The following is a 27,688-nucleotide window of genomic DNA, read 5'->3' on the forward strand; positions in this document are numbered from 1 at the left end:
GTAGAAGGGACAATTAACAGCTATCTGTATAGTGTGTGGCCCCAGAAATGTTAAGTGTCAATGCATCACCACCATTTAACTCCTTCATGGCTGACTGGGCAGGAGGTATATAATGTATAGCCATGGGCCCAGCTCCGGGGCAGGAGACGCATCAAATCTGACATATCTTCTGCTCTTGTGCAGGAAACCCCTTTCAGAGCAGGGACTCCTGTCATTAAAGTGATAAGATTTGGAGGGGAGGGAGGCTGCTGCCAGTCTATGACGCACAGTCAGGAGTTCAGCACGATTCATAGCCCCTAGGACCTACCTGCTATCAGCATCTGGGACTCATTGCTAATGCCGGACATCACCAATGCCAAAAATCTATTTCCGGTAGCTCAGTGGAGCTGATAAGGACACCCACAGTGAAATAGCGGGGTCCCGGTCAGCTGAGAGAACGGGTGGAGGTCCCTAACCTCACTCCACGCTGTCTGAACGACGCTCCAATCCTGCAGGCAGCCTCAGCATCACAGCATTGATCAGTGTATGTAATCTATAGATTCCATGTTATAGTCTACTACAGGGACTAAAAAACTGGGAATAAGGTAAAAAGAACATTAACTTAATGTGAATAAGCCCCTCCCCTAATAAACGATTGAATCTTCACCATTTACCAATTTGTTTTAAATAAAATAATGTAAACCAAAAAAAATCTAAACATATGTGTAACCGCACGGTCAATGGCGTAAACGTAAAAAAATACAACTTCATGGGCCAAAAGAGAAGACTTAAAAAGCGATCAAAAAGTCTCATCAAAACTAAAGTGGTTCCGATAAAAATTACAGATCACAGCGCAAAAAATGACTTTCATACATCCCCGTATACGGAATAATAAGAGAGTTATAGGGGACAAGGTAGAACAATCTGATACAGACTCAATATTGTACAAAAAGTTAGAACTTTTTTATCTTTTAAAAGTGTTAAAATAAAACCTATATAAATCATTTATCATTGTAATCGTTTGGACCTACAGAATAAAGAGAATTATTACCGTAATGTGCACTGCGTCCAAACAGAAGAACCCACATTTTAAAAATTGCTTCTTTTTTTTCACCCAACAACAAATTTATAATTTTTTTTTTGCCCTTGTTGTAGATTTTGAGGTAAAATTACAAAGTACAAATCTGATGTGCAAAAAACAAGAACAAAAAGCCTCATATGGGTTTGTTAAGAGGAAATTGCAATCATTATGTCTATTAGAAGGCGAGGAGGAAAACATTAAAAAGAGAAATCGCTGTGTCCTTAAGGGGTTAAAACTCAAAACTGTTGAGTCCTGAAGGGGTTAATAGTACAAAAAACATCTGACAACGCTCCACACACATACCTCCACCTGCAGACTGTACAGGAACCGTGTGCTTATAGGACCTGCGATGATGTCACCGTCATGTGATCAGTCACATGGAGGAGGAGGAGTCACATGATCAGGGGCTGCTGCTCTAGGCTCATCTGCTCAGTGTATACAGGACTCTGCTGTCACATGACCATTATCACAGGTCCTTCAATCACAATCTCTTCTATCCTGCACTGCTGAGCTCCGCCCACTCCTGTCACATGATCCTCCCCACAGGTCCTTTAGCCACAATCACATCTATACTGACAAACTTACTTTTCCCCCCAAATGTACTGGTCACATGATTGTGACATCATCACAGGTCCTACACCTCCAGCATGTAGCAGATACAGAGCAGGTCCTGGTGGGGCAGTCACTGCTGTTGTGTTGTGTGTGGAGATCTCTCAGAGCAGCAGCCCCTGATCATGTGACTCCTCCTCCATGTCACTGATCACATGTCGGTGACATCATCGCAGGTCCTGTAAGCACACGGCTCCTCTACAGATACAGGTATGTGTGTGCGGTCACCATCAGATCAGGATTATTGGGAATGTTTATTATTAACCCCTTAAGGACACAGTATATAATGACACTCTGCACCCTCTATGGGACTTAGAAGCGAGCTCAGGACTCACCACCAATGATGCTCATCGCCATTAACCCTTTGTATTCCATGATCAAAGTCGATTGCAGGATCTAAAATGAGTAAAATGCAGTTGTTTGGGGGGCGGAGTCTAGATCAGCTGAGATGACGGTCGGAGGGCCCCTTACCATGCTCTGTGCTCAGATCGGTGCTCTAAGTATACAGACACCTCCACAGCCTGTATAAGCCGAGCACCGATAACACTGATCACTATGGCAGAGCGTTATTCAGGGTTTGTAATAGAAGCCCCTCCCCTAATATATTTATATCCCATTTTTGTAATACAATAATGTAGGTGGGCGTGGCTTAGACATGGCGCTGTGCGGTTGTTTTTCTAGGGAGCGTCGTGCCGACCAGCGGATGTTTGCCTGATTTCCTGCCTATACTGCCCCCAGGGGATGTCTGGATGGTGAATGAAGGATACAAGGGTCTTGATAAAATAATACAGATCTGTAATCTTGTATGATATATATCTTAATTCTGCCTTTTGTAACCGCAAGGCTCGTACCGTACTTCTCGTTTTCTCAACTGCTGATTCCTAACTGTTGTGCACGTACATCCTGTTCTTGTGTTCTGCTGACTTGTAACTATTAAGCAACCATGGTATATATATATATATATATATATATATATATATATATATATATATATATATATATATAAACGTTGGCAAATAGTAAAATAGAGCGTACTTAGAGGGCATCTTGTGTGCATGTATTTTTTCTACACCTGACAAGACGCTCTCCTGGCCAGTACAAGCCTTAAGCCAAATTGGACCTAGTACCAGGGGTACTGAGTAGACAGAGAACCTTTCAGTGAAGGTATCAGGTCACTTACCCGCCCATCCTGTCACCTGGTCAGTCTCTTTTCTCCGGGTATCAGCCACTTCTTCCATACAGGACTATGTAACCATCAGGTTTTTTAAGTTTCTCCTGTGCCCCTATTATTACTATAGACAGTGTTTCCAAACCAGCGTGCCTCCAGCTGTTGTAAAACTACAACTCCCAGCATGCCCTGACAGCCAAATGCTGTAACAGCTGGAGGCACCCTGCTTGGGAAACACTGACTCCGGTGGTGGCCCAGACCCTGCGTGTGTAACGGTATATGATGCTCGGCCTCTGCTGCAGGTAATAGCAGGTTCTTCCGGGGGGACATATCACAATTCACATAAAATCCTGATGTAATTGTGATGTATATTGTGCCCCCTAGTGGACACATTTCAGTATTCTTCATTGGACAATGTCATATTGAATCCCTCTATTCTTCTCCCTGCTCTGATGAAGACGTTCTGAATACACCGCAGCCTCAGAGATTAGGAGAAATGGATTCACAACGTCTTCAGCAGAGCAGGGAGAGCGACCTCAGAAGACCTGGAGGACCAGAGCGCCACCACTGGACGGGAGAGGGGAGTGCGCTCTAGTCTCTTATTTTACAGCCCTCGGACAATGAGGGAGATTTATCAAAACCTGCGCAGAAGCAAAGTTGCCCATAGCAACCAATCAGCTTACTTCTTAAATTCTTAACAAGGCCTCTGAAAAATGAAAGAAGCGAGCTAATTGGTTGCTGTGGGCAACTGGGCAACTTTGCTTCTGCACAGGTTTTGATAAATCTCCCCCAATGTATTTTGTTTTATGGAGAAATCTGAAAACTCCTATAATGTCTCCTCAGATGTTTCCCCAGATTATCTCCAGGAAATGGGTTTTATTTCTCCATAGAATCTGGTGCGGTTTATCATCGTCTCCTCTTCTTCCCTTCAGGTTTCTCCAATCCAGGATCCTCTGCTGATATCTTCTATATAATAAAATTCTCCCGGATGACCCATCAACCATGGAGAGAGACAGGAACAAGATGATAAACCTCACCCTACAGATACTCTTCCGGCTTACTGGAGAGGTGAGGGATTCTGGGAGTGTTGTCACATGACCTCATTCTTATCTATGTAATAACATGGATATGACTGGAGAGGTGAGGGATTCTGGGAGTGATGTCACATGACCTAATTCTTATCTATGTAATAACAGATGGATATGACTGGAGAGGTGAGGGATTCTGGGAGTGATGTCACATGACCTCATCCTTATCTCTGTAATAACAGATGGATATGACTGGAGAGGTGAGGGATTCTGGGAGTGATGTCACATGACCTCATTCTTATCTATGTAATAACAGATGGATATGACTGGAGAGGTGAGGGATTCTGGGAGTGATATCACATGACCTCATTCTTATCTATGTAATAACAGATGGATATGACTGGAGAGGTGAGGGATTCTGGGAGTGATGTCACATGACCTCATTCTTATCTATGTAATAACAGATGGATATGACTGGAGAGGTGAAGGATTCTGGGAGTGATGTCACATGACCTCATTCTTATCTATGTAATAGCAGATGGATATGACTGGAGAGGTGAGGGATTCTGGGGATGTATGTAGTGATATTAATGTGTCTCTCCATACACAGGATTACACAGTAGTGAAGAAGTCCTCTAGGGGGCGCTGTCGGGCCCCTGTGTGTGAAGGATGGGGAAGAACCCTGAGCCCAATCCCGGTGCCCCCACCTCACTCCCTGATACATGAGGAAATGGATGAACAGAAGATCCGAGAACTCATCAACAAGATGATGGAGCTGCTGACTGGAGAGGTGACCCTGCTGGGACATTATACAGTAATGGAGGGGTCTGGTGATGACTGGAGAAGTGACACTGCTGGGACATTATACAGTAATGGAGGGGTCTGGTGATGACTGGAGAGGTGACACTGCTGGGACATTATACAGTAATGGAGGGGTCTGGTGATGACTGGAGAGGTGACACTGCTGGGACATTATACAGTAATGGAGGGGTCTGGTGATGACTGGAGAGGTGACACTGCTGGGACATTATACAGTAATGGAGGGGTCTGGTGATGACTGGAGAGGTGACACTGCTGGGACATTATACAGTAATGGAGGGGTCTGGTGATGACTGGAGAGGTGACACTGCTGGGACATTATACAGTAATGGAGGGGTCTGGTGATGACTGGAGAGGTGACACTGCTGGGACATTATACAGTAATGGAGGGGTCTGGTGATGACTGGAGAGGTGACACTGCTGGGACATTATACAGTAATGGAGGAGTCTGGTGATGACTGGAGAGGTGACACTGCTGGGAATGCTGGGACATTATACAGTAATGGAGGGGTCTGGTGATGACTGGAGAGGTGACACTGCTGGGACATTATACAGTATTGGAGGGGTCTGGTGATGACTGGAGAGGTGACACTGCTGGGACATTATACAGTAATGGAGGGGTCTGGTGATGACTGGAGAGGTGACACTGCTGGGACATTATACAGTAATGGAGGGGTCTGGTGATGACTGGAGAGGTGACACTGCTGGGACATTATACAGTAATGGAGGGGTCTGGTGATGACTGGAGAGGTGACACTGCTGGGAATGCTGGGACATTGTACAGTAATGGAGGGGTCTGGTGATGACTGGAGAGGTGACACTGCTGGGAATGCTGGGACATTATACAGTAACACCACTGGAGGGGTCGGGGTGATGACTGTATCATTATGTGTCAGGTTCCTATAAGGTGTCAGGACGTGGCGGTCTATTTCTCCATGGAGGAGTGGGAGTATGTAGAAGGACACAAGGATCAGTACAAGGATCAGGTCATGATGGAGGATCAGCAGCCCCTCACATCACCAGGTAATAGACATGACTATATACACACGTCCTCTCATTATTTGTATGTAAAGAATGAATTCAGTCTCTGTATGTGTTCCCTACAGTCAGACCCAGTAAGAGAACAACACCAGAGAGGTGTCCCCGTCCTCTTAATGAGCAGAATGTGAAGGTCATTACTACTGGGAATGATCTGATCTATATTAATGCTACAGACATAAAGGAAGAAGAAGAGACAGATGTGAGCGGTGATGAGCAGTATAAGGAGGACATTACTACAGGTAACCACCCAGGTAAGTAGTAACCTCTAAATTAAGAGCACAGTCACAGATTCTACTCAGTCATCGGCTGCAACATTTTTGTGTGGAATTCTTTAAAGGAATACTATCATGCAGGACAACTTATCACAGGCGGTCCTACCGCTGGGACCCTCCCACGATCTCCTGCACGGGACCCTGGGTATTATTCATCCCCGGAACGAGGCGTTTTGACCCCACACAAAGTGGCAGCCAATACCCCTATGGGAGAGCCAGGGATACAGCGTTCGGCTATCTCTGACTCTCCCATAGAGATACATGATGGGGGCCTGTCATCTGCCACTTCGTGGGGGGGTCGACATGCTTCTCTCCTGGGGAAATCCAGGGTCCTTTGCAGTAGATTGCGGGGGTCCCAGCAAACGGACCCCTCCTTGATCAGACACTTATCCCCTATCCTAGGGTATAATAATGTTTCCCTGAGTGGAGTGTGATATATGGTATGCACACTCACTGATACTGAGCGTGCGTGTTGTCTTTAAAGTCCTTGTTTTCACTGTTTCTCTGGTCGTCTCCATGACAGCACCCTGAGATTGCCTCCACCTGATTGGACAAGGAAAAACACTGAGAGGTTAAAAGACCCTCCCCTTCCTCTCCCCTTCAGTGTTTTTCCCTGTCCTGATCCGGTCAGGCAACCTGAGATGTGCGGGAGATGATCCAGCGAGACAGTTTTACTTTTTTATGTTATTTCTACCTACTGCTGCGGTGTCCAGGCGGGCTGATGCAGCGATGGGGAGAGGATCAGGGTGCTGGCTTCTCTTCCGCTCCCGTTCTGTGATCAGTGTCGCACGGGGCCTTCATTCTGGGCCCGGGGAATGATCCCTGCTGAGCTGTGCACTGGGTCTGGTCACGAGGTCGGCATCTGACGTCACTTCTGATGGGGATGGCGGAATTAGGGGCGGGCAATTCAAATTGCAGGATCGCTTCCGGAGCGCAGACAGGGTCCTCTATTAACCCCTTAAGAACCCTCGACGTACCGCTACGTCATGGGACCCTGGTAGTTAAGGACCCATGACGTACGCGTACGTCCGTGGGAATTCCGGGCGCTCGGCGGGGACCTGGACCGGGAGGAATGCTGATATCGATCAGCAGGCACCCCGCGCAAATGCCCAGGCGGGTCATCAGACCCCCCCCATGTTGGCAAACAGCGCAAATCGCCGGTGAATTCACATTGGAGATTTGCGCAATTCTGGGTCATACGGGTCAATGGTGACCCGGAAAATAAGGGTGAACTGGTTGTCCAAGACACCCACGATCCCCCTGAAGGAATAGGAGTGAGGTTGCATGGGTGCCACCCCTCCTATCCCTGGTATTGGTCGTATAGACACGCCCACCAATAGCAGATCGGGGGTGGGGGGGGTTAACTTTCGGTTTCCCCGTTCTGCCCACCCACAATAGGCGGGGCAGAACGGGGAAACGACAGGGACCGGCGCCGAAGTCCACTTACCCATCGGCAGAGGCTGCGGGTGGCGATCGGCTGCGGAGATCAGCGGGCGGCGATGTTGTGCAGCTGGATCCTACGAAAGCTGGTGAGTTGCCTAGCTCTACAGTGGTCTCTAAACTGTAGCCCTCCAGATGTTGCAAAACTACCACTCCCAGCAAACGGCTGTCTCGCCATGCTGGGAGCTGTAGTTGCGTACCTCCAGCTGTTGCATAACTACATCTCCCAGCATGCCCTTCGGCGATCAGTACATGCTGGGAGTTGTAGTTTTGCAACAGCTGGAGGCACACTGGTTGGAAAATACTGGGTTAGGTAACAGAAGCTAACTGAAGGTTTCCAACCTGTGTGCCTCCAGCTGTTGCAAAATTACAACTCTCAGCATGCACGGTCTGTCAGTACATGCTGGGAGTTGTAGTTTTGAACCAGCTAGAGGTTTGCCCCCCCCCCCCCTGTCAGGCCCAGGCCTGAGTATTAAATCATATATGTGTATTATAATTGTACTGTGTGTAATGTATTATCCAGGACATGGGTCATTCAGATGGTGTATCATTTGTTTTTGTGTATTGCAGTTTATTGAGGCCTGGCTGGTTGTTTGTTTGAAGTCAGGAGTTTTTTTTTGTTGTAGCAGGATGTAAGGGGTCTCTGGTCCCATATATGAGATAAGAGATGCCCCCCCCCCCCTGGTGGGACCAGAGGGGAGGGGGGAATGGAGTCCCTCCAAAAAGGAGATATATAATATGTAACAATGCTAGAGTCAGTTGTTAAGATCTATGCCCCAAGCTGACAAGACCATCCTAAGAACAGCTGGAGACCCTCTCTCATGGACTGCTATACTATTACGCTGTAAGAACTTCATTTTTACTTTTCTGAACTTGATTGCTAAACTCTTATATATATTCTTATAACTGTATGTCATTTGTTTATTTTTATGCATAGCACTGTGATACCTTTTATCAGATTAAATGTTTAATTAATCATCTCTGGTCTTTGATCTCTAAATATATGAGCTCACCTTTCTGAAGGCAGCTCGGGTGAGACACGTTTATCTAAGGGTTAATTTGGTGACTTGCTGGGACTAGTAGTGGATACCCAGAGGTCTGGCGGCTTTAACCCTTGCACCATCACACTCTCTCTAGCGTCTTGGCTGGACCGATAGGGTGTGATCGTGACAACTGGTGGCAGCGTCGGGACATATTTAGAGATTTTTAGTGCTTGCTGGATTTTACCTGTAGGGAAATCTTAGCACTAAAAAGAAATTGCATACATCTTCTTGTGTGTAAATTCCAAAGACAGAGCTCAGTGCTGGTTTAAAAGACATACAAAAAGAGTGCAAGACAGTGACTTGCTGGGACTAGTAGTGGATACCCAGAGGTCTGGCGGCTTTAACCCTTGCACCACCACACTCTCTCTAGCGTCTCGGCTGGACCGATAGGGTGTGATCGTGACACCCCCCCATGTGAATGTACAGGGTACACTCACACAGGCAGGTTTACAGTGAGAATCCTGCTTCAAGTTTGAGCTGCGGCAAATTTTTCACCGCAGCGCAAGCTCCTAGCGGGAAACTCACCGTAACCCGCCAGTGCGAATGTACCCTAAAAACACTACACTAACACATAATAAAGGGTAAAACGCTACATATACACCCCCTTACACTGTCCCCCCCCCCCCAATAAAAATGAAAAACGTATTGTACGGCAGTGTTTCCAAAACGGAGCCTCCAGCTGTTGAAAAACAACAACTCCCAGCATTTCCTGGCAGCCACTGACTGTCCAGGCATGCTGGGAGTTTAGCAACAGCTGGAGGCACCCTGTTTGGGAATCACTGGCGTAGAATACCCCTATGTCCACCCCTATGCAATCCCTAATTTAGTCCTCAAATGAGTATGGTGCTCTCTCACTTCAGAGCCCTGTCGTATTTCAAGGAAACAGTTTAGGGCCACATATGGGGTATTTACGTACTCGGGAGAAATTACACTACAAATTTTGGGGGGCTTTTTCTTCTTTTACCCCTTATGAAAAGGAAAAGTTGGGGGCTACACCAGTCTGTTAGTGTAAAAAAAAAAAAAAAAAATGTACACTAACATGCTGGTGTTGCCCCATACTTTTTATTTTCACAAGCGGTAAAAGGAAAAAAAGACCCCCAAAATTTGTAACGCAATTTCTCCTGAGTACGGAAATACCCCATATGTGGGCGTTAAATGCTCTGCGGGTGCACAACAAGGCTCAGGAGTGAGAGTGCACTATGTACATTTGAGGCCTAAATTGGTGGTTTGCATAGGGGTGGCTGATTTTACAGCGGCTGTGAAATAAACGAAAAAAATAAATACCCTCATGTGACCCTATTTTGGAAACTACACCCCTCACGTAATGTGACAAGGGTTATAGTGAGCCTTAACACCCCACAGGTGTTTGACAAATTTTCGTTAAATTTGGATCGGAAAATGGGGGAAAAAAAAAATGTTTTCACTAAAATGCTGGTGTTACCCTAAATTTTTCATTTTCACAAGGAAAAAAGACCCCCAAAATTTGTAACCCAATATCCCATATGTGGATGTAAAGTGCTCCGCGGGCCAACTACAATGCTCAGAAGAGAAGGAGCGCCATTGGGATTTTGAAGAGAAAATTTGTCCAGAACTGAAGGCCACGTGTGTTTACAAAGCCCCCATAGTGCCAAAACAATGGACCCCCCCACATGTGACCCCATTTTGGAAACTACACCCCTCACGTAATGTAATAAGGGGTACAGTGAGCATTTATGCCCCACAGGTGTCTGGCAGATTTCTGGAACAGTGATCCGTGAAAATTAAAAATGTAATTTGAGTGTAAATACTCACTGCACCCCTTATTAAATTCTGTGAGGGATGTAGTTTCCAAAATGGATTCACATGTGGGAGGGGGGGTCCACTGTTCTGGCACTATGAGGGCTTTGTAAACGCACATGGCCCCTGACTTCCATTCCAAACAAATTCTGTCTCCAAAAGCTCAATGGCACTTCTCCTCTTCTGAGCATTGTAGTTCGCCTGCAGAGCATTTTACATCCTAACATGGGGTATTTCCATACTCAGAAGAGATGGGGTTACAAATTTTGGGGGTCTTTTTCTCCTATTACCCCTTGTGAAAATTCAAAAACTGGGTCTACAAGAGCATGCAAAGATGCGAAGGTGTAAATAATTAAGATTTTGAATTTTCTCCTTCACTTTGCTGTTATTCCTTTGAAACACCTAAAGGGTTAACACCCTTACTAAATGTCATTTTAAATACTTTGAGGGGTGCAGTTTTTATAATGGGATCATTTGTGGGGTATTTCTAATATGAGGGCCCTTCAAATCCACTTCAAAACTGAACTGGTCCCTGAAAAATTCCGGTTTAGAAATTTTTGAAAAATTGGTGCTGAAATTTGAAGCCCTCTGATGTCTTCCAAAAGTAAAAACATCTCAACTTTATGATGCAAATATAAAGTAGATATATTGTATATGTGAATCAATATATAATTTATTTGGAATATCCATTTTCCTTATAAGCAGAGAGCTTCAAAGTAAAAAAAAATGCTAATTTTTCACCAAGAAATGATGCAAGTATCGACAAAATTTTACCACTAACATAAAGTAGAATATGTCAGGAAAAAACTATCTCGGAATGAGAATAAAAGGTAAAAGCATCTCAGAGTTATTAATGCTTAAAGTGACAGTGGTCAGATGTGCAAAAAATGGCCGGGTCCTTAAAGCGTACCCGTTAGATCACTCAAAAAACAAAACTGTTATATATTGCTCAGTATCTCATCCTGATCATGTACATGTACCTCTTTATCTGTGACCTACATTTCTATCAGAATTAGCTTTATTTCTGAAATACCGTAATTTTGTCCACCAGAAGCAGGGGGGTGGGGACTCACTGTGATAACCACTCCCCCTCCCTCTCCTCAGTCCAGTGCTTCCCAACCAGGGTGCCTCAAGCTGTTGCAAAACTACAGCTCCCAGCATGCCCACACATGATTTGGCTGTGCAGGCATGCTGGGAGTTTTAGTTTTGCAAAAGCTGGAGGGTATGATTGTAGTACCCATTTATCACACACACACACACTGGGTTCATATATTCTTACACATACACATTAGAAAGACACACTTATATACACACATACATATATATATATCCACACACACATACATGCAGGGACACTTACTTTTTCATCTGCAATGCATGTTTCTGCCTCTCTCACTGATGTCTGCTGTGTGAGTGCCGGCAGCAGTCTTCCTCCCCTTCTCTTCACATGAGTCTCTGCAGTGTGTACAGCCTCTCCCCCCTCCAAAACGTCCTGGAGTCCAGGACGAAGCAGTGTAGACAGGAGCACTGAATGCATCCCAGGAGGCAGGGGGGGCAGTTGTTTGACTTTTTTTTTCTGTATGAAATACTGAAAATTTTCTAATGAAAGCAATTGCAAAATCTATTGGTTATACATTCTGTACAACATATCAAAAGTTTTTATATCATCATCGGCACTCACCATATTCTTCAGGTCTTTATTAACATATACTCACGTATACATATAACAGGATGGGAGACGGGGCATGGAAAGGGTGGGGGGGGGGGGGTCACCACAGGCCCGGTGAAGCTCTGCAAGGAAAGAAACAGTGCTGTAGCCTGGTGGTACCCCCCCCCCCCTTTCCATGCCCCGTCTCTCGTCCTGTTATATGTATACATGAGCATATGTTAATAAAGACCTGAAGACTGAAGAATATGGTGAGTGCCGACTGCATTATTCCACACTTATGATGATTTACCTGCACTCATTTTCGTCTGAGCACCACATTGTTCTCTACCTACAATAGCCGTGATCCAAAGGCAGAATTACATACCTCTATTTGCACTCAGTGCCAGACTTATCTATATTGTCTATGTTGTATTGACAAAAGTTTTTATATCTGACAGTGCCTATTTAAGGCATAAATGGGCTGGGTCCTTAAGGGGTTAATGCTTAAGTGACAGTGGTCAGATGTGCAAAAAATGGCCTGGTACTTAAGGTCAAAATGGGCTTTAAGGGGTTAATACTGATAATAAAATCTGTGTTATTCTCTGCAGATTCTTGTAGCAGGAGATCAGAGGAGAATCTTATATCTTCAGATTATAAAGCAGATGATGATGTCACACAAGATACATATGAAGAACATTCCATTATCCCAGATACACCCTCAGCCCTTCACAGCCAAGATCTGTCATCTCATCCTTATATACAGGTCCTGTCTTCTCACTCATCACAGGATGTTCAGCAAAAAGAAGGTCACAGAAGGTCAACAAGCTCATACAGAAAAGAAACAATATTCATGCTCAGAATGTGGGAAATGTTTTACTTTTAAATCATGTCTAGTTGTACATCGAAGAACTCACACAGGAGAGAAGCCATTTTCATGTTCAGAATGTGGGAAATGTTTTACTCAGCAATCAAGTCTTGTTGTGCATCAAAGAACTCATACAGGGGAGAAGCCATTTTCATGTGCAGAGTGTGGGAAATGTTTTACTAAGAAATCAAGTCTTGTTAATCATCAAAAAACTCACACAGGGGAGAAGCCTTTTTCATGTGCAGAGTGTGGAAAATGTTTTACTGAGAAATCAAATCTTGTCAGTCATCAAAGAACTCACACAGGGGAGAAGCCATTTTCATGTGCAGAATGTGGGAAATGTTTTAATGTGAAATCAAGTCTTGTTAATCATCAAAGAACTCACACAGGGGAGAAGCCATTTTCATGTGCAGAGTGTGGGAAATGTTTTACTGAGAAATCAAATCTTGTTAATCATCAAAGAACTCACACAGGGGAGAAGCCATTTTCATGTGCAGAATGTGGGAAATGTTTTACTCAGCAACCACATCTTATTAAACATCAAATAGCTCACAATGGTGAGAAGCCATTTTCATGTTCATAATGTTGAAAATGTTATACTGAGAAATGAGGTCTTGTTACACATCAAAGAACTCACACAGAGGAGAAGCCATTTCCATGCTCAGAATGTGGAAAATGTTATACTGAGAAATCAGTTGTGTATGTAGGGGTATGGGGTGCAAACAGAACGTAAACCGAACTATATAAATGTTCCAATTTGAGGGGTGGCAGACATTTCAGTTTATAGAAAGCTCTGGTCAGCAATCCTTGTGCCTTACTGTGCCCCATTGTAAATAGTTCCAGGAGGTGAAACATGTGAATATAGTAAATATTGTACCGAGTGTCCAGGAGGTAGGAAATTGGGAAATGTTTAACCCCTTAAGGACCAGGCCATTTTATACCTTAAGGACCGGAGCGTTTTTTGCAATTCTGACCACTGTCACTTTAAACATTAATAACTCTGGAATGCTTTTAGTTATCATTCTGATTCCGAGATTGTTTTTTCGTGACATATTCTACTTTAACATAGTGGTAAAATGTTATGGTAACTTGCATCCTTTCTTGGTGAAAAATCCCCAAATCCTCTAACTTTGAAGCTCTCTGCTTGTAAGGAAAATGGATATTCCAAATAAAACATTTTTGGGTTCACATATACAATATGTCTACTTTATGTTGGCATCATAAAATTTATGAGTTTTTACTTTTGGAAGACACCAGAGGGCTTCAAAGTTCAGCAGCAATTTGGAAATTTTTCACAAAATTTTCAAACTCGCTATTTTTCATGGACCAGTTCAGGTTTGAAGTGGATTTGAAGGGTCTTCATATTAGAAATACCCCATAAATGACCCCATTATAAAAACTACACCCCCCAAAGTATTCAAAATGACATTCAATAAGTGTATTAACCCTTTAGGTGTTTCACAGGAATAGCAGCAAAGTGAAGGAGAAAATTCAAAATCTTCATTTTTTACACTCGCATGTTCTTGTAGACCCAATTTTTGAATTTTTGCAAGGGGTAAAAAGGAGAAAATTTTTACTTGTATTTGAAACCCAATTTCTCTCGAGTAAGCACATACCTCATATGTCTATGTTAATTGTTCGGTGGGCGCAGTAGAGGGCTCAGAAGGGAAGGAGCGTCAAATGGTTTTTGGGGGGCATGTCACCTTTAGGAAGCCCCTATGGTGCCAGGACAGCAAAAAAACACACATGGCATACCATTTTGGAAACTAGACCCCTCAGGGAACGTAACAAGGGGTAAAGTGAACCTTAATACCCCACAGGTGATTCACGACTTTTGCATATGTAAAAAAAAAAAAAAAAAAAAATGTTTTACCTAAAATGCTTGGTTTCCCAAAAATGTTACATTTTTAAAAAGGATAATAGCAGAAAATACCCCCCCAAAATTTGAAGCCCAATTTCTCCCGATTCAGAAAACACCCCATATGGGGGTGAAAAGTGCTCTGCTGGCGCACTACAGGTCTCAGAAGAGAAGGAGTCACATTTGGCTTTTTGAAAGCAAATTTTGCTCTGGGGGCATGCCGCATTTAGGAAGCCCCTATGGTGCCAGGACAGCAAAAAAACACACATGGCATACCATTTTGGAAACTAGACCCCTCAGGGAACGTAACAAGGGGTAAAGTGAACCTTAATACCCCACAGGTGATTCACGACTTTTGCATATGTAAAAAAAAAAAAAAAAAAAAAATGTTTTACCTAAAATGCTTGGTTTCCCAAAAATGTTACATTTTTAAAAAGGATAATAGCAGAAAATACCCCCCAAAATTTGAAGCCCAATTTCTCCCGATTCAGAAAACACCCCATATGGGGGTGAAAAGTGCTCTGCTGGCGCACTACAGGTCTCAGAAGAGAAGGAGTCACATTTGGCTTTTTGAAAGCAAATTTTGCTCTGGGGGCATGCCGCATTTAGGAAGCCCCTATGGTGCCAGGACAGCAAAAAAAAAAAAACACATGGCATACCATTTTGGAAACTAGACCCCTCGGGGAACGTAACAAGGGGTAATGTGAACCTTAATACCCCACAGGTGATTCACAACTTTTGCATATGTAAAAAAAAAAAAAAAAAATTTTTACCTAAAATGTTGGTTTCCCAAATATTTTTGATTTTTAAAAAGGGTAATAGCAGAAAATACCCCCCATAATTTGTAACACAATTTCTCCCGAGTACGGCGATACCCCATATGTGACCCTAAACTGTTGCCTTGAAATACGACAGGGCTCCAAAGTGAGAGCGCCATGCGCATTTGAGGCCTAAATTAGGGATTGCATAGGGGTGGACATAGGGGTATTCTACTCCAGTGATTCCCAAATAGGGTGCCTCCAGCTGTTGTAAAAGTCCCAGCATGCCTGGACAGTCAGTGGCTATCTGGTAATACTGGGAGTAGTTGTTTTGCAACAGCTGGAGGCTCCGTTTTGGAAACAGTGGCGTACCAGACGTTTTTCATTTTTATTGGGGAGGGGAGGGGGGCTGTGTATGAGTATGTGTATATGTAGTGTTTTTTACTTTTTATTTTATTGTGTGTTAGTGTAGTGTAGTGTTTTTAGGGTACAGTCACATGGGCGGGGGTTCACAGTAGTTTCTCGCTGGCAGTTTGAGCAGCGGCAGAAAATTTGCCTCAGCTCAAACTTGCAGCCGGATACTTACTGTAATCCTCCGCCCATGTGAGTGTATCCTGTACATTCACATTGGGGGGGGACATCCAGCTGTTGCAAAACTACAACTCCCAGCATGTACGGTCTATCAGTGCATGCTGGGAGTTGTAGTTTTACAACAGCTGGAGGCTCCGTTTTTGGAAACGGTGGCGTACCAGACGTTTTTCATTTTTATTGTAGGGGTATGTGTATATGTAGTGTTTTTTTACTTTTTATTTTATTGTGTGTTAGTGTAGTGTAGTGTTTTTAGGGTACAGTCGCACGGGCGGGGGTTCACAGTAGTTTCTCGCTGGCAGCTTGAGCTGCAGCAGAAAATTTGCTGCAGCTCAAACTTGCAGACGGATACTTACTGTAATCCTACGCCCATGTGAGTGTACCCTGTACATTCACATTGGGGGGGGGGGGGGGACATCCAGCTGTTGCAAAACTACAACTCCCAGCATGTACGGTCTATCAGTGCATGCTGGGAGTTGTAGTTTTGCAACAGCTGGAGACACACAGGTTGTGAAACACCGAGTTTGACAACAAACTCAGTGTTTTGCAACCAGTGTGCCTTCAGCTGTTGCAAAAGCTACAACCCCCAGCATGTACGGACAGCGGAAGGGCATGCTGGGTGTTGTAGTTATGCAACAGCCGGAGGCATACTACTTTGGCTGGGGATGCTGGGGATTGTAGTTATGCAACAGCTGGAGACACACTGGTTTGCTACTTAACTCAGTGTGCCTTCAGCTGTTGCAAAACTACAACTCTCAGCAGTCACCGACAGCCAACGGGCATGCTGGGAGTTGTAGTTATGCAACCAGCAGATGCACCACTACAACTCCCAGCATGCCCTTAAGCTGTTTGTGCAAGCTGGGAGTTGTAGTTACACAACAGCTGAAGGTACACTTTTCCATAGAAAGAATGTGCCTCCAGCTGTTGCAAAACCATAAGTCCCAGCATGCCCATAAGTGCATGCTGGGAGTTGTGGTGGTCTGCCTCCTCCGGTTGCATAACTACAGCTCCCAGCATGCCCTTTTTGCATGCTGGGAGCTGTTGCTAAGCAGTCACTCACCTCCTGCTGCTGCTTGATCGCCGCACAGGTCAGTCCCGCCGCCGCAGTCGTCGCTCCTGGGGCCCCGATCCCAACATTAACGCCGGGGATCGGGGTCCCCAGCACCAGGGGTGCACGTCCCGCACCCGCTCACGTCCTCCGGAAGAGGGGCGGAGCGGGTGCGGGAGTGACACCCGCAGCAGGCGCCCTGATTCGTCGGCCGGTAATCCGGCCGACGAATCAGGGCGATCGTGAGGTGGCACCAGTGCCACCTCATCCCTGCAGGCTCTGGCTGTTCGGGGCCGTCTCTGACGGCCCCGATCAGCCAGTAATTCCGGGTCACCGGGTCACTGGAGACCTGATTGACCCGGAATCGCCGCAGATCGCTGGACTGAATTGTCCAGCGATCTGCGGCCATCGCCGACATGGGGGGGCATAATGACCCCCCTGGGCGATATGCCGCGATGCCTGCTGAACGATTTCAGCAGGCATCGGGCACCGGCTCCCCTCCGGCTAGCGGCAGGGGGCCGGGAAAGGACAGGACGTACTCCTACGTCCTCGGTCCTTAAGGACTCGGAAATGGGGGCGTAGGAGTACGTCCATTGTCCTTAAGGGGTTAAACATTGTACATAGGGTCGTAATATAGTCCCTAATGCATATGGGTCCAGACATATAGGTGGAGAGACATGTTTATTAACAATTTATAAGTCTTTTCTTTTCTATGTCATTCTTGAATTTACATTGTATATAGATCATATGATTTTCTAGGCACGTACATTGAGGAGCCTTGTGATGGGCCCAGCTGAAGTGATCACTGCAGCAAACAGCCATCTATCCCCTGTAGTAGAATAAAATCATATATCTACCGGTGCTCATAAAATATGTTGTTGCCTCCCTGGTATCTACAAGAACCATAGTGATTATATGTATAATGTTTATTATAAAAAGTTTACATAAATGATCATGTGGTCTAAATTGTACATAAATGATCATGTGGTTTTAGTACAGAATAGGTTAACACATTTATATTTCTGCACTTGTTCACTATAATGTAATTGTTTAGGATGTCATTATTTGAATGATTTTTGTGGTATGGTTATATATATACACCTTTATATATGCGCGTTTATATACATGCACTTATTTAATATAATGGAATTTATGCAGTAATTATTATGGTATCTGAAGCTGGTTATTTATTGTTATGTATGGATGCAGCACTTATGTACTAATTGTATTATACTAGGATTTGGGGGTGTATGTGTGTTTGGGCGTCTTATATTCGTTCAACTCATACTTTGGTTGTATATACTTATATTGAGTACAACTTTGCCCCTAACAGAGATGGCCGCGATCTCTTTGAGCGCAAGCGTATAGTGTATTCGGCTGGGATAGTAACACATACTATATGCGCGTGCGCGACTTTAGGCAATGGGCGCCCGTAGTCCTATGGAGCACATGCGCCAAACGAGCAACTGTGAGATATACGTGCTTGCGCCCCTGGTAACACAAAGCGTATGCACTGTAGTGATATGGGCAGCACTCCGGCCATTCATTCTGGCCGCGAGCGCTGCCTCTCTCCTATCATCTCTGGCTCCAGGACTCGCGGTGTGGGACGCTCCTGCACGGGTGTTCTGGGCGTTGCTATGGGTAACGCTCTGGCCGTTCTGTTCAGCTGTTAGCGCAACCCTTCTGGCATTTGTCATCAGCCTTCTCTCTGGAAAATCCTTGGCTACCCCGCTGTGGGCTACCCCGCTGTGGGACCACAATGACCCGTTGTCTTCTGCATAGCCGGCGCGTGCATCCACTTTCCTTAGGGTGCGCGCACGTGCCCGCGTTGCTAGATTTAAATGGTCAGTACGCCTTTAATTGTTTCCCTGCTGGGTGGAACCTATATTAGTCCGGCACCTCCTTATCATGGTGCCGGATCTTTGTGCTTAGTGCCCTAGAGAAAGCGTTACTGTGTGTGTGCCATATTAGCGTTTCTGACCTCCAGCTTGTGACCTGACTTTGCTCCTTTGCCGCCTGCCTCCTGACCTTGTGCCTGTGACCCGACTACGCTTCTTTGCTGCCTGCCTTCTGACCCGTGCTACGTCTGACTACGCTTCATTCTCCGTGCCAAGTTACATCTGGGCAACCTGTATGGACGGATTGTGCCAGGGGTAGTGACCTGGGTGCTGCCTGCCGCAGCAAGTCCATCCCGCTATGTGGCAGGCTCTGGTGAAAACCAGCGGCATCTTAGACTCCGCTCCCTGGTACGGTTCAGTCATTGTCCACACAGGACAGCGAATTATACACAACATGGAGACATATACCAGATAACACAATGCACAACATGGAGACATACCAAATAACACAATACACAACATGGAGACATATACCAAATAACACGATACACAACATGGAGACATATACCAGATAACACGATACACAACATGGAGACATATACCAGATAACACGATACACAACATGGAGACATATACCAGATAACACGATACACAACATGGAGACATATACCAGATAACACGATACACAACATGGAGACATATACCAGATAACACGATACACAACATGGAGACATATACCAGATAACACAATACACAACATGGAGACATATACCAGATAACACAATACACAACATGGAGACATATACCAGATAACACATTACACAACATGGAGACATATCCCAGATAACAGAATACACAACATGGAGATATATACCAGATAACACAATACACAACATGGAGACATATACCAGATAACACAATACACAACATGGAGACATATACCAGATAACACAATACACAACATGGAGACATATACCAGATAACAGAAGAGTCTTTGGAGGATGAATGTAGTGACATAACTAGGATTCTCTCCCTTCCCCCGCTCCACTACTTGTTTCTCAGCTGACGAAAACACGTCAGCTGTTATTAATAAGCAGCATTGCGTTTCCCTGGCTACCATCTAATTCACCAGCATCTTCCCTGCGGGGCCCTGGCTATTTAATCTGCTTCAGTACTGCAAGGCTTTGCCTTTGTGTATTCTTTTATTTCCATGCATGCTCCTGTTGTTCCTTATTGTGATGACCTGTGTATGACCCTGGGCTGTCCAACATCTACTATTGTTCCTGATCCTGGTCCTGACTTCTGACTACACTTCTTTCCTTTCTCCTGACTTGGGCTTTTCCTTATTACCTACTTTAGGTCCTGATCCCTTTCTGTGTATCTGACCAGGTCCCTGGATTCTTCTATTGTTTGTTATTTTTGTATTTTCCATTATGATAATAAAGGTGATTTGTTCTGATCATCTCCATCTGGTTTTATGGTTCCTGACATTACACAAGGGCCATGAATCCGGATGATGCAGACAATCCACCAGCACCAAACATTTTCACTATAATGGATCTGCAAGATCAGAGGATTGAGCAATTGGCACTTGTAATGCAGACGCTTTAGAATCGTACGTCTCCCCTAGAGCCTCCTGTGCCTCAACCGGCAGCCACCTACCCTCCTGCTCCGGCAACTATTTCTGCTGCCATAGAAGCCATTGCCTCCTGTGGGTTTACTGGATCTGCCCCGCTTCCCCAGCATTATGGGGGCGATCCTAATGGATGTAGAGGCTCCCTGAACCAAGTGGGCATTTATCTGGAAATGGTCCCGCAGTCCTGTCCTAATGATAGAAGTAAAGTAGGATTCCTGATCTCCCTCCTTACTGATAACGCTCTATCCCGGGCGAATCCTCTTTGGAGACTAATAAACATTATCTATGACTACAGAGTTTGTTGTGTCCTTTAACCACTTAAGGACTAAGGGTGTACATGTTTGCCGAGTCCTGTTACCGGGGTTTAAAGTGCGCTCACCAGCAGAGCACACTTTAAACCCGGTGGGTCCTGACTGCTATCAGCAGCCAGGACCCAGGGTTAATGCTGGGCATCACTGATTGGGCCGATGCCCTGCATTAACCCTTTAGACGCTGCGATCAAAGTTGATTGCTGCATTTAAAATGAAACTGACCCGGCAGTTCAACGGACCTGATCGGGATTATCATAACGAAATCGCGATGTCTCGATCAGAGGAGAGGACCGTGGGAGGGTCCTTACCTCCCTTCTCGCTGTCCGATCGGATCGATAACACTGATCAATGCTATGGCACATAACAGTGTATGCAATCAGAAGATTGCATTGTATAGCCTCCTATGGGGGCAAAAAATACTGTAAAAAGTGTAAAAAAAAAAAAAATTATAATGAATGTGAATAAGCCCCTACCCTAATACAAGTTTGAATCCACGTCCCTTTCCCATTTATTTAAATAAAATAATGTAATAAAAATGTAAAATCATGTGGTACCGCCACTTGCGTAAATGTCCGAACTATTAAAATATAAGGTTTGCTAAACCGCACGGTCAATGGCGTACACGTAAAAAAATACCAAAGTCCAAAAGTGTGCATTTTTGGTCACCATAAAAAAAAAAATCTAAAGCGATCAAAAAGTACCAATAGAAACTATAGACAAGGGTGCAAAAAAAATTACCCTCATATAGTCCTGTATGCAGAAAAATAATAAAGTTATAGGAATCAGAAGAGGACAATTTTGAACATAAAAATTTTGGTGAATGTAGTTATATTTTTTGTAAAATAAAACAAAACCTACATAAATTAGGTATCCTTGTGACTGTATGGATCTACAGAATAAAGATCTTTTCATTTTTACAAAAAAAAGTGCCTTGTGTAGAAACGGAAGCCCCCAAAAGTTACAAAATGGCAGTTTTTTTTTAACTCACCCCACAAATAAGTTTTGTGTTTGTTTTGCTGCAGATATTATAAAATAAGTGATGTCTCTACAAAGTAAAATTGGTGACACAAAAAACAAGCCCTTATGTGGGTCTGTAGGTGCAAAATTGAAAGTGTTTTTAGAAGGGGAGGAGGAAAAACGTAAGTGCAAAAAGGAAAATTTGATGGGTCTTTAAGGCCAAAATGGGCTGAGTCCTTAAGGGGTTAAACAGATATTTTCAATTTAGTTCTGTATTCTAGCAGCAGAGGTGTGCTGGGATAAGGAAGCGCTGGTGGACACGTTCTCTCGTGGACTCTCCGATATTATACAAGATGAAATTGTGGTCAGAGATCTCAAGGAGCTTTTGTCTTCCACCATCCTAATTCTTTCCCTCACCTCTCATGCCTCCCTCACCTTTCATGCCTCCCCTCACTTCTCATGCCTCCCCTCACTTCCCATGCCCCTCTCACCTCCCATGCCTCCCTCACCTCCCATGCCCCCCTCACCTCCCATGTCTCCCTCACCTCCCATGTCTCCCTCACTTCTCATTCCTCCCCTCACTTCCCATGCCTCCCCTCACTTCCCATGCCTCCCTCACCTCCCATGCCCCTCTCACCTCCCCTCACCTCCCATACCTCCTGGTTCCAAAACATCTGAAGGGGTCGAACCAATGCAGCTCAGGACCATCCCCCTTTCCGTGGAGAAGGATTATATTAGGAGGGAGGGGTTTTGTCTTTAGTATGGCAAGTTGGGCCCTTTGCTCGGATTATGCCTAACCGAGTCAGGAAACACTTGCACCTGAGGTCCTGCCAGGGACAGATCTTGGGTGGGCAGAGCGGCGGGAATACAACGAATATAAGAGAACGGCATAACACATTTACAGCAAAACCTCAGCTGATATTAGTGATAGCTCCTTATTTCCCTGGCTACCTATAATCAGCCAGCCCCTTCCCTGCTGGGTCCTGGCTATTTAACTGCAATAGTTCAGAGACCACATAAAGGCAGAGGCAGTCTGATCTCAAAGCGCGTTTCTGTTGTTCCTGATTGTGATTACATGGATGACATCCACTCTGGTTGATTCTTTGGGTCAGCACGATTACAACTATACCCAATTTAAATAGTTGTTTGTTTATTTATTTTAATGACTTACTCTGAACTACAGGATAACATCATCACATCAGATTCTGAAATTAACCCCTTACCGCAAAAGGACGTATATTTAAGTCCACTGCGGGCCCCCGCTGTATGAAGCTATCAGCAACTGGGACCCATAGCTAATGCCGGACATCGCCGATTGGGCTGAAGCAATTGAGTACCGATAACACTGATCAATGTTCTCCTATGGAGAAGCACTGATCAGTGTATGCAATCTAAAGATTACATGTTATAGTCCCTTACCCCCCCTTCCATAGACTTTCATTGAGGGGGCATAGCATGACATCCCAAGGGGCGTGGTGTTATGTTACGACCCCCGCCGCTTGCTCCATGCATTTGGAACAAAATGTTCTGAACGCTGGGGCAGCGGAGTACCCCTTTAACAGTGTATGGGGAGGGCTCAGGACTCAAACTCCTCTATACCTGGTGACTCTTGGCTACATTCAACAACTGAGGGCCGCTGCTAATAGCTGACACGGAGCAATCTCTGATGCTGGCTATTAACCACTTAGATGCTGCTGTCAAAGCTAGCAGCAGCATTTATGCAGCTTTAGTAAGTGTCATTGGTGGAGCAATGTTCCGGTGTGAGGTTAAATTTTTGGGTCGGCCCCTCCCTACAGCTGTCCAGAAATTTCCGAACATACAGCGGGGGAAGGGGGAAGGCAAAGTTGTGCAGGACGCAGTTCTGCACCTCCCTCCCCAGCTCCTGGAAGTAGATTTTGACAGCTGTGAAAATCTACGTCCAGTGGCTGTGTGAGCGGGGCTGTGTGAGCGGCTGTGCACCTCCCTCGGCGGGAGAGGGATTCTCACAGGCCTGCTCCTGGATGTAGATTCTCATGCACCTCCCTCGGCGGGAGAGGGATTCTCACAGGCCTGCTCCTGGATGTAGATTCTCATGCACCTCCCCCAGCAGGAGATGGATTCTCACAGGCCTGCTCCTGGATGTAGATTCTCATGCACCTCCCCCGGCAGGAGAGGGATTCTCACAGGCCTGCTCCTGGATGTAGATTCTCATGCACCTCCCCCGGCAGGAGATGGATTCTCACAGGCCTGCTCCTGGATGTAGATTCTCATGCACCTCCATTAGGAGGAGAGGGATTCCCACAGGCCTGCTCCTGGGTGTAGATTCTCATGCACCTCCCCCGGCAGGAGATGGATTCTCACAGGCCTGCTCCTGGATGTAGATTCTCATGCACCGCCCTCGGCAGGAGAGGGATTCTCACAGGCCTGCTCCTGGATGTAGATTCTCATGCACCTCCATTAGGAGGAGAGGGATTCCCACAGGCCTGCTCCTGGATGTAGATTCTCATGCACCTCCCCCGGCAGGAGATGGATTCTCACAGGCCTGCTCCTGGATGTAGATTCTCATGCACCTCCATTAGCAGGAGAGTAATTCTCAAAGGCCTGCTCCTGAATGTAGATTCTCATGCACCTCCCCCGGCAGGAGATGGATTCTCACAGGCCTGCTCCTGGGTGTAGATTCTCATGCACCTCCCCCGGCAGGAGAGGGATTCTCACAGGCCTGCTCCTGGGTGTAGATTCTCATGCACCTCCCCCGGCAGGAGAGGGATTCTCACAGGCCTGCTCCTGGATGTAGATTCTCATGCACCTCCCCCGGCAGGAGATGGATTCTCACAGGCCTGCTCCTGGATGTAGATTCTCATGCACCTCCCCCGGCAGGAGAGGGATTCTCACAGGCCTGCTCCTGGATGTAGATTCTCATGCACCTCCCCCGGCAGGAGATGGATTCTCACAGGCCTGCTCCTGGATGTAGATTCTCATGCACCTCCCCCGGCAGGAGATGGATTCTCACAGGCCTGCTCCTGGATGTAGATTCTCATGCACCTCCCCCGGCAGGAGAGGGATTCTCACAGGCCTGCTCCTGGATGTAGATTCTCATGCACCTCCCCCGGCAGGAGAGGGATTCTCACAGGCCTGCTCCTGGATGTAGATTCTCATGCACCTCCCCCGGCAGGAGATGTATTCTCACAGGCCTGCTCCTGGATGTAGATTCTCATGCACCTCCCCCGGCAGGAGAGGGATTCTCACAGGCCTGCTCCTGGATGTAGATTCTCATGCACCTCCCCCGGCAGGAGATGGATTCTCACAGGCCTGCTCCTGGATGTAGATTCTCATGCACCTCCCCCGGCAGGAGAGGGATTCCCACAGGCCTGCTCCTGGATATAGATATTCATGCAACTCCTTTAGGAGGAGAGGAATTCCCACAGCCCCCTGAACAGAGATTTTCACAGCTGTCAAAATCTACATCAAGGAGCGGGGGAAGGGAGGTGAAGAACTGGGGATGATTTCCATAAGTGTTTTTGGGAAAACACAGGTTTGCACGGGCAGAGCAGGAGGAGAGAGGAGGTACATATGACTACCTCCTCACAGCCCATGGAAACCTGCGTCGGGAGAATTCAGGCGGGGCTGAGAAGGGGAGATGAGGAGGGGGTCATATGTACCTGATCTCTCCCCCTGCTCTGCCCGTGCAAACCTGCGTTCTCTGAGGTGGAGCAGAGGGAGGGGAGATGAGGGGGGCGCGTATCTCTCCGCTCTGTCTTCGCTCTTCCCTCCCCCCAGCTCTAGTTTCGGAAATCTGAGGGGAGGAGCTGAAGAAAGTTTACATGGGGCGCAAGTTTACACCTCACACCAAATTGGCTTCTCGCGAAGGAATCACAGCAATGTGATCCATTATTATGTCAGCCCGAAGCCTTTGTCACTGCCGGGACTCTGCTATTGATACAACCTGTCTATGGTCGGATCTAATGGGTCAGTGCAGTGCATGCATTTATGCTGCATTCATTTGTATGAGCCATCGAATGACTAAACCCCCTCCTCAATAATAATTTTTTTGTTGTAATTGTTATTGAAAAGCAGTAAAGCATAAAGAAAACTATGTAAATTAGATATCGTTGTGATCGTAGTCACCTGAAAAATAATTTTACCACACAATGAATGAAGGGTGTCATAACAACGAAAGATCGGTCCCGCAAAAAACAAGATCTCAAATTATGTAAAAATATAAGAGTTATGTCTCTGAGGAGAGGGGAAAAAAATTTAAATGCAAAAGCTTAAAATTATCTGGGTTGTTAAGAGGTTAATACTGATAATAAAATCTGTGTTATTTTCTGCAGATTTTTGTACCAGGAGATCAGAGGAGAATCTTATATCTTCAGATTATAAAGCAGATGATGATATCACACAAGATACATATGAAGAACATTCCATTATCCCAGATACACCCTCAGCCCTTCACAGCCAAGATCTGTCATCTCATCCTTATATACAGGTCCTGTCTTCTCAGTCATCACAGGATGTTAAAAAAAATAAAGGTCACAGAAGGGGTGTTAGACATCACCGAGCTCATACAGGAAAGAAACCATATTCATGCTCAGAATGTGGGAAATGTTTTACTAAGAAATCACATCTTGTTCAACATCGAAGAACTCACACAGGGGAGAAACCATTTTCATGTTTAGAATGCGGAAAATGTTTTACTGACAAATCAGATCTTGTTAAACATCAAAGAACTCACACAGGGGAGAAGCTGTTTTCATGCTCAGAATGTGGAAAATATTTTACTCAGCAATCACATCTGCTTAAGCATCACAGAACTCACAAAGTAGAGAAGCCATTTTCATGTTCAGAATGTGGAAAATGTTTCACTGAGAAATCAATTCTTGTTCAACATCAAAAAGATCACACAGGGGGAAATCAAGTCTTGTTAAACAGAAGCGAACTCACACAGGGGAGAAACCATATTCATGTTCAGTGTGTGGGAAATGTTTTTCTGACAAATCAAATCTGGTTAAACATGAAAGAACTCATACAGGGGAGAAGCCATTTTCATGTTCAGAATGTGGAAAATGTTTTAATGACATATCAAGTTTTGTTATACATATAAAAATTCACACAGAGGAGAAGCCATTTTTCTGTGCAGAGTGTGGGAAAGGTTTTATTGAGAAATCAAATCTTGTTCAACATCAAAGAACTCACACAGGGGTGAAGCCATTTTCATGTGCAGAGTGTGGGAAATGTTTTACTCATCAATCAGGTCTTGTTAAATATCAAAGAACTCACACAGGGGTGAAGCCATTTTCATGTGCAGAATGTGGGAAATGTTTTACTCAGCATTCACATCTTGTTGAACATCAAAGAACTCACACAGGAGAGAAGTCAATTCAGAGCAGTAAATGATGCAGATAACACATCTATATATTAACCATGTACATAGGATATCTGACATTTATGCATATATCATATACTGCATCTCCAAACTTGTTACCAATTGTTAATAAAAGTTTTCTTTCTTATATTATTTATTATTCTTATATTCATCTCCGCACACTGGACTTATAATAAATGTAATATTGTCCCTGACGTTGTATATAGGGAATGTAACGCGTCAGTGTTGTCCCCGCCCCCTTCTCATTATGATTATAGAGACTTTAATTCAAGGCATCAGACAGGATCCGCGCGTCTCCCTTGAAGATCGTCTCTTCTGAACATAAGACGCTGCAGATACTTTTATTTATCACAAACCCTAGACGAGTGTTTCCCCGCTAGGGAAATAAATAAATAAAAACACAGGGTTCCCGTATTTTTATTCACAGCCAGATACCAACCAAGCAGCAACAGCCTGATGTTACCAGGGTGGGTGAGGACCATTGTTACTGGTCCTCCCCAGCCTAAATAATGCCTGCCTGTTACCGCCTAGGCCCAGGAGCACCATCTTTAACGATCCGGGCC

General features: G+C 45.2%; 2 protein-coding genes across 2 annotated transcripts in view; one reads left to right on the forward strand and one right to left on the reverse strand.

Annotated features, from left to right (window-relative positions):
* The window catches only part of LOC130298079 (oocyte zinc finger protein XlCOF7.1-like), a 73,204-nt gene that overhangs the window by 17,782 nt on the left and 27,734 nt on the right, over positions 1-27,688 (reverse strand).
* Positions 5,812-26,976, forward strand: LOC130298061 (oocyte zinc finger protein XlCOF22-like). The gene is made up of 3 exons (XM_056550955.1): positions 5,812-5,976; positions 12,513-13,326; positions 26,074-26,976. Exons 1-3 carry the CDS (start codon positions 5,935-5,937, stop codon positions 26,841-26,843), a joined length of 1,626 nt encoding a protein of 541 aa, XP_056406930.1. The 5' UTR covers positions 5,812-5,934; the 3' UTR covers positions 26,844-26,976.

This window comes from Hyla sarda (assembly GCF_029499605.1).
Source record: "Hyla sarda isolate aHylSar1 chromosome 1 unlocalized genomic scaffold, aHylSar1.hap1 SUPER_1_unloc_2, whole genome shotgun sequence".
In the NCBI taxonomy this organism is placed as follows: Eukaryota; Metazoa; Chordata; class Amphibia; order Anura; family Hylidae; genus Hyla; species Hyla sarda.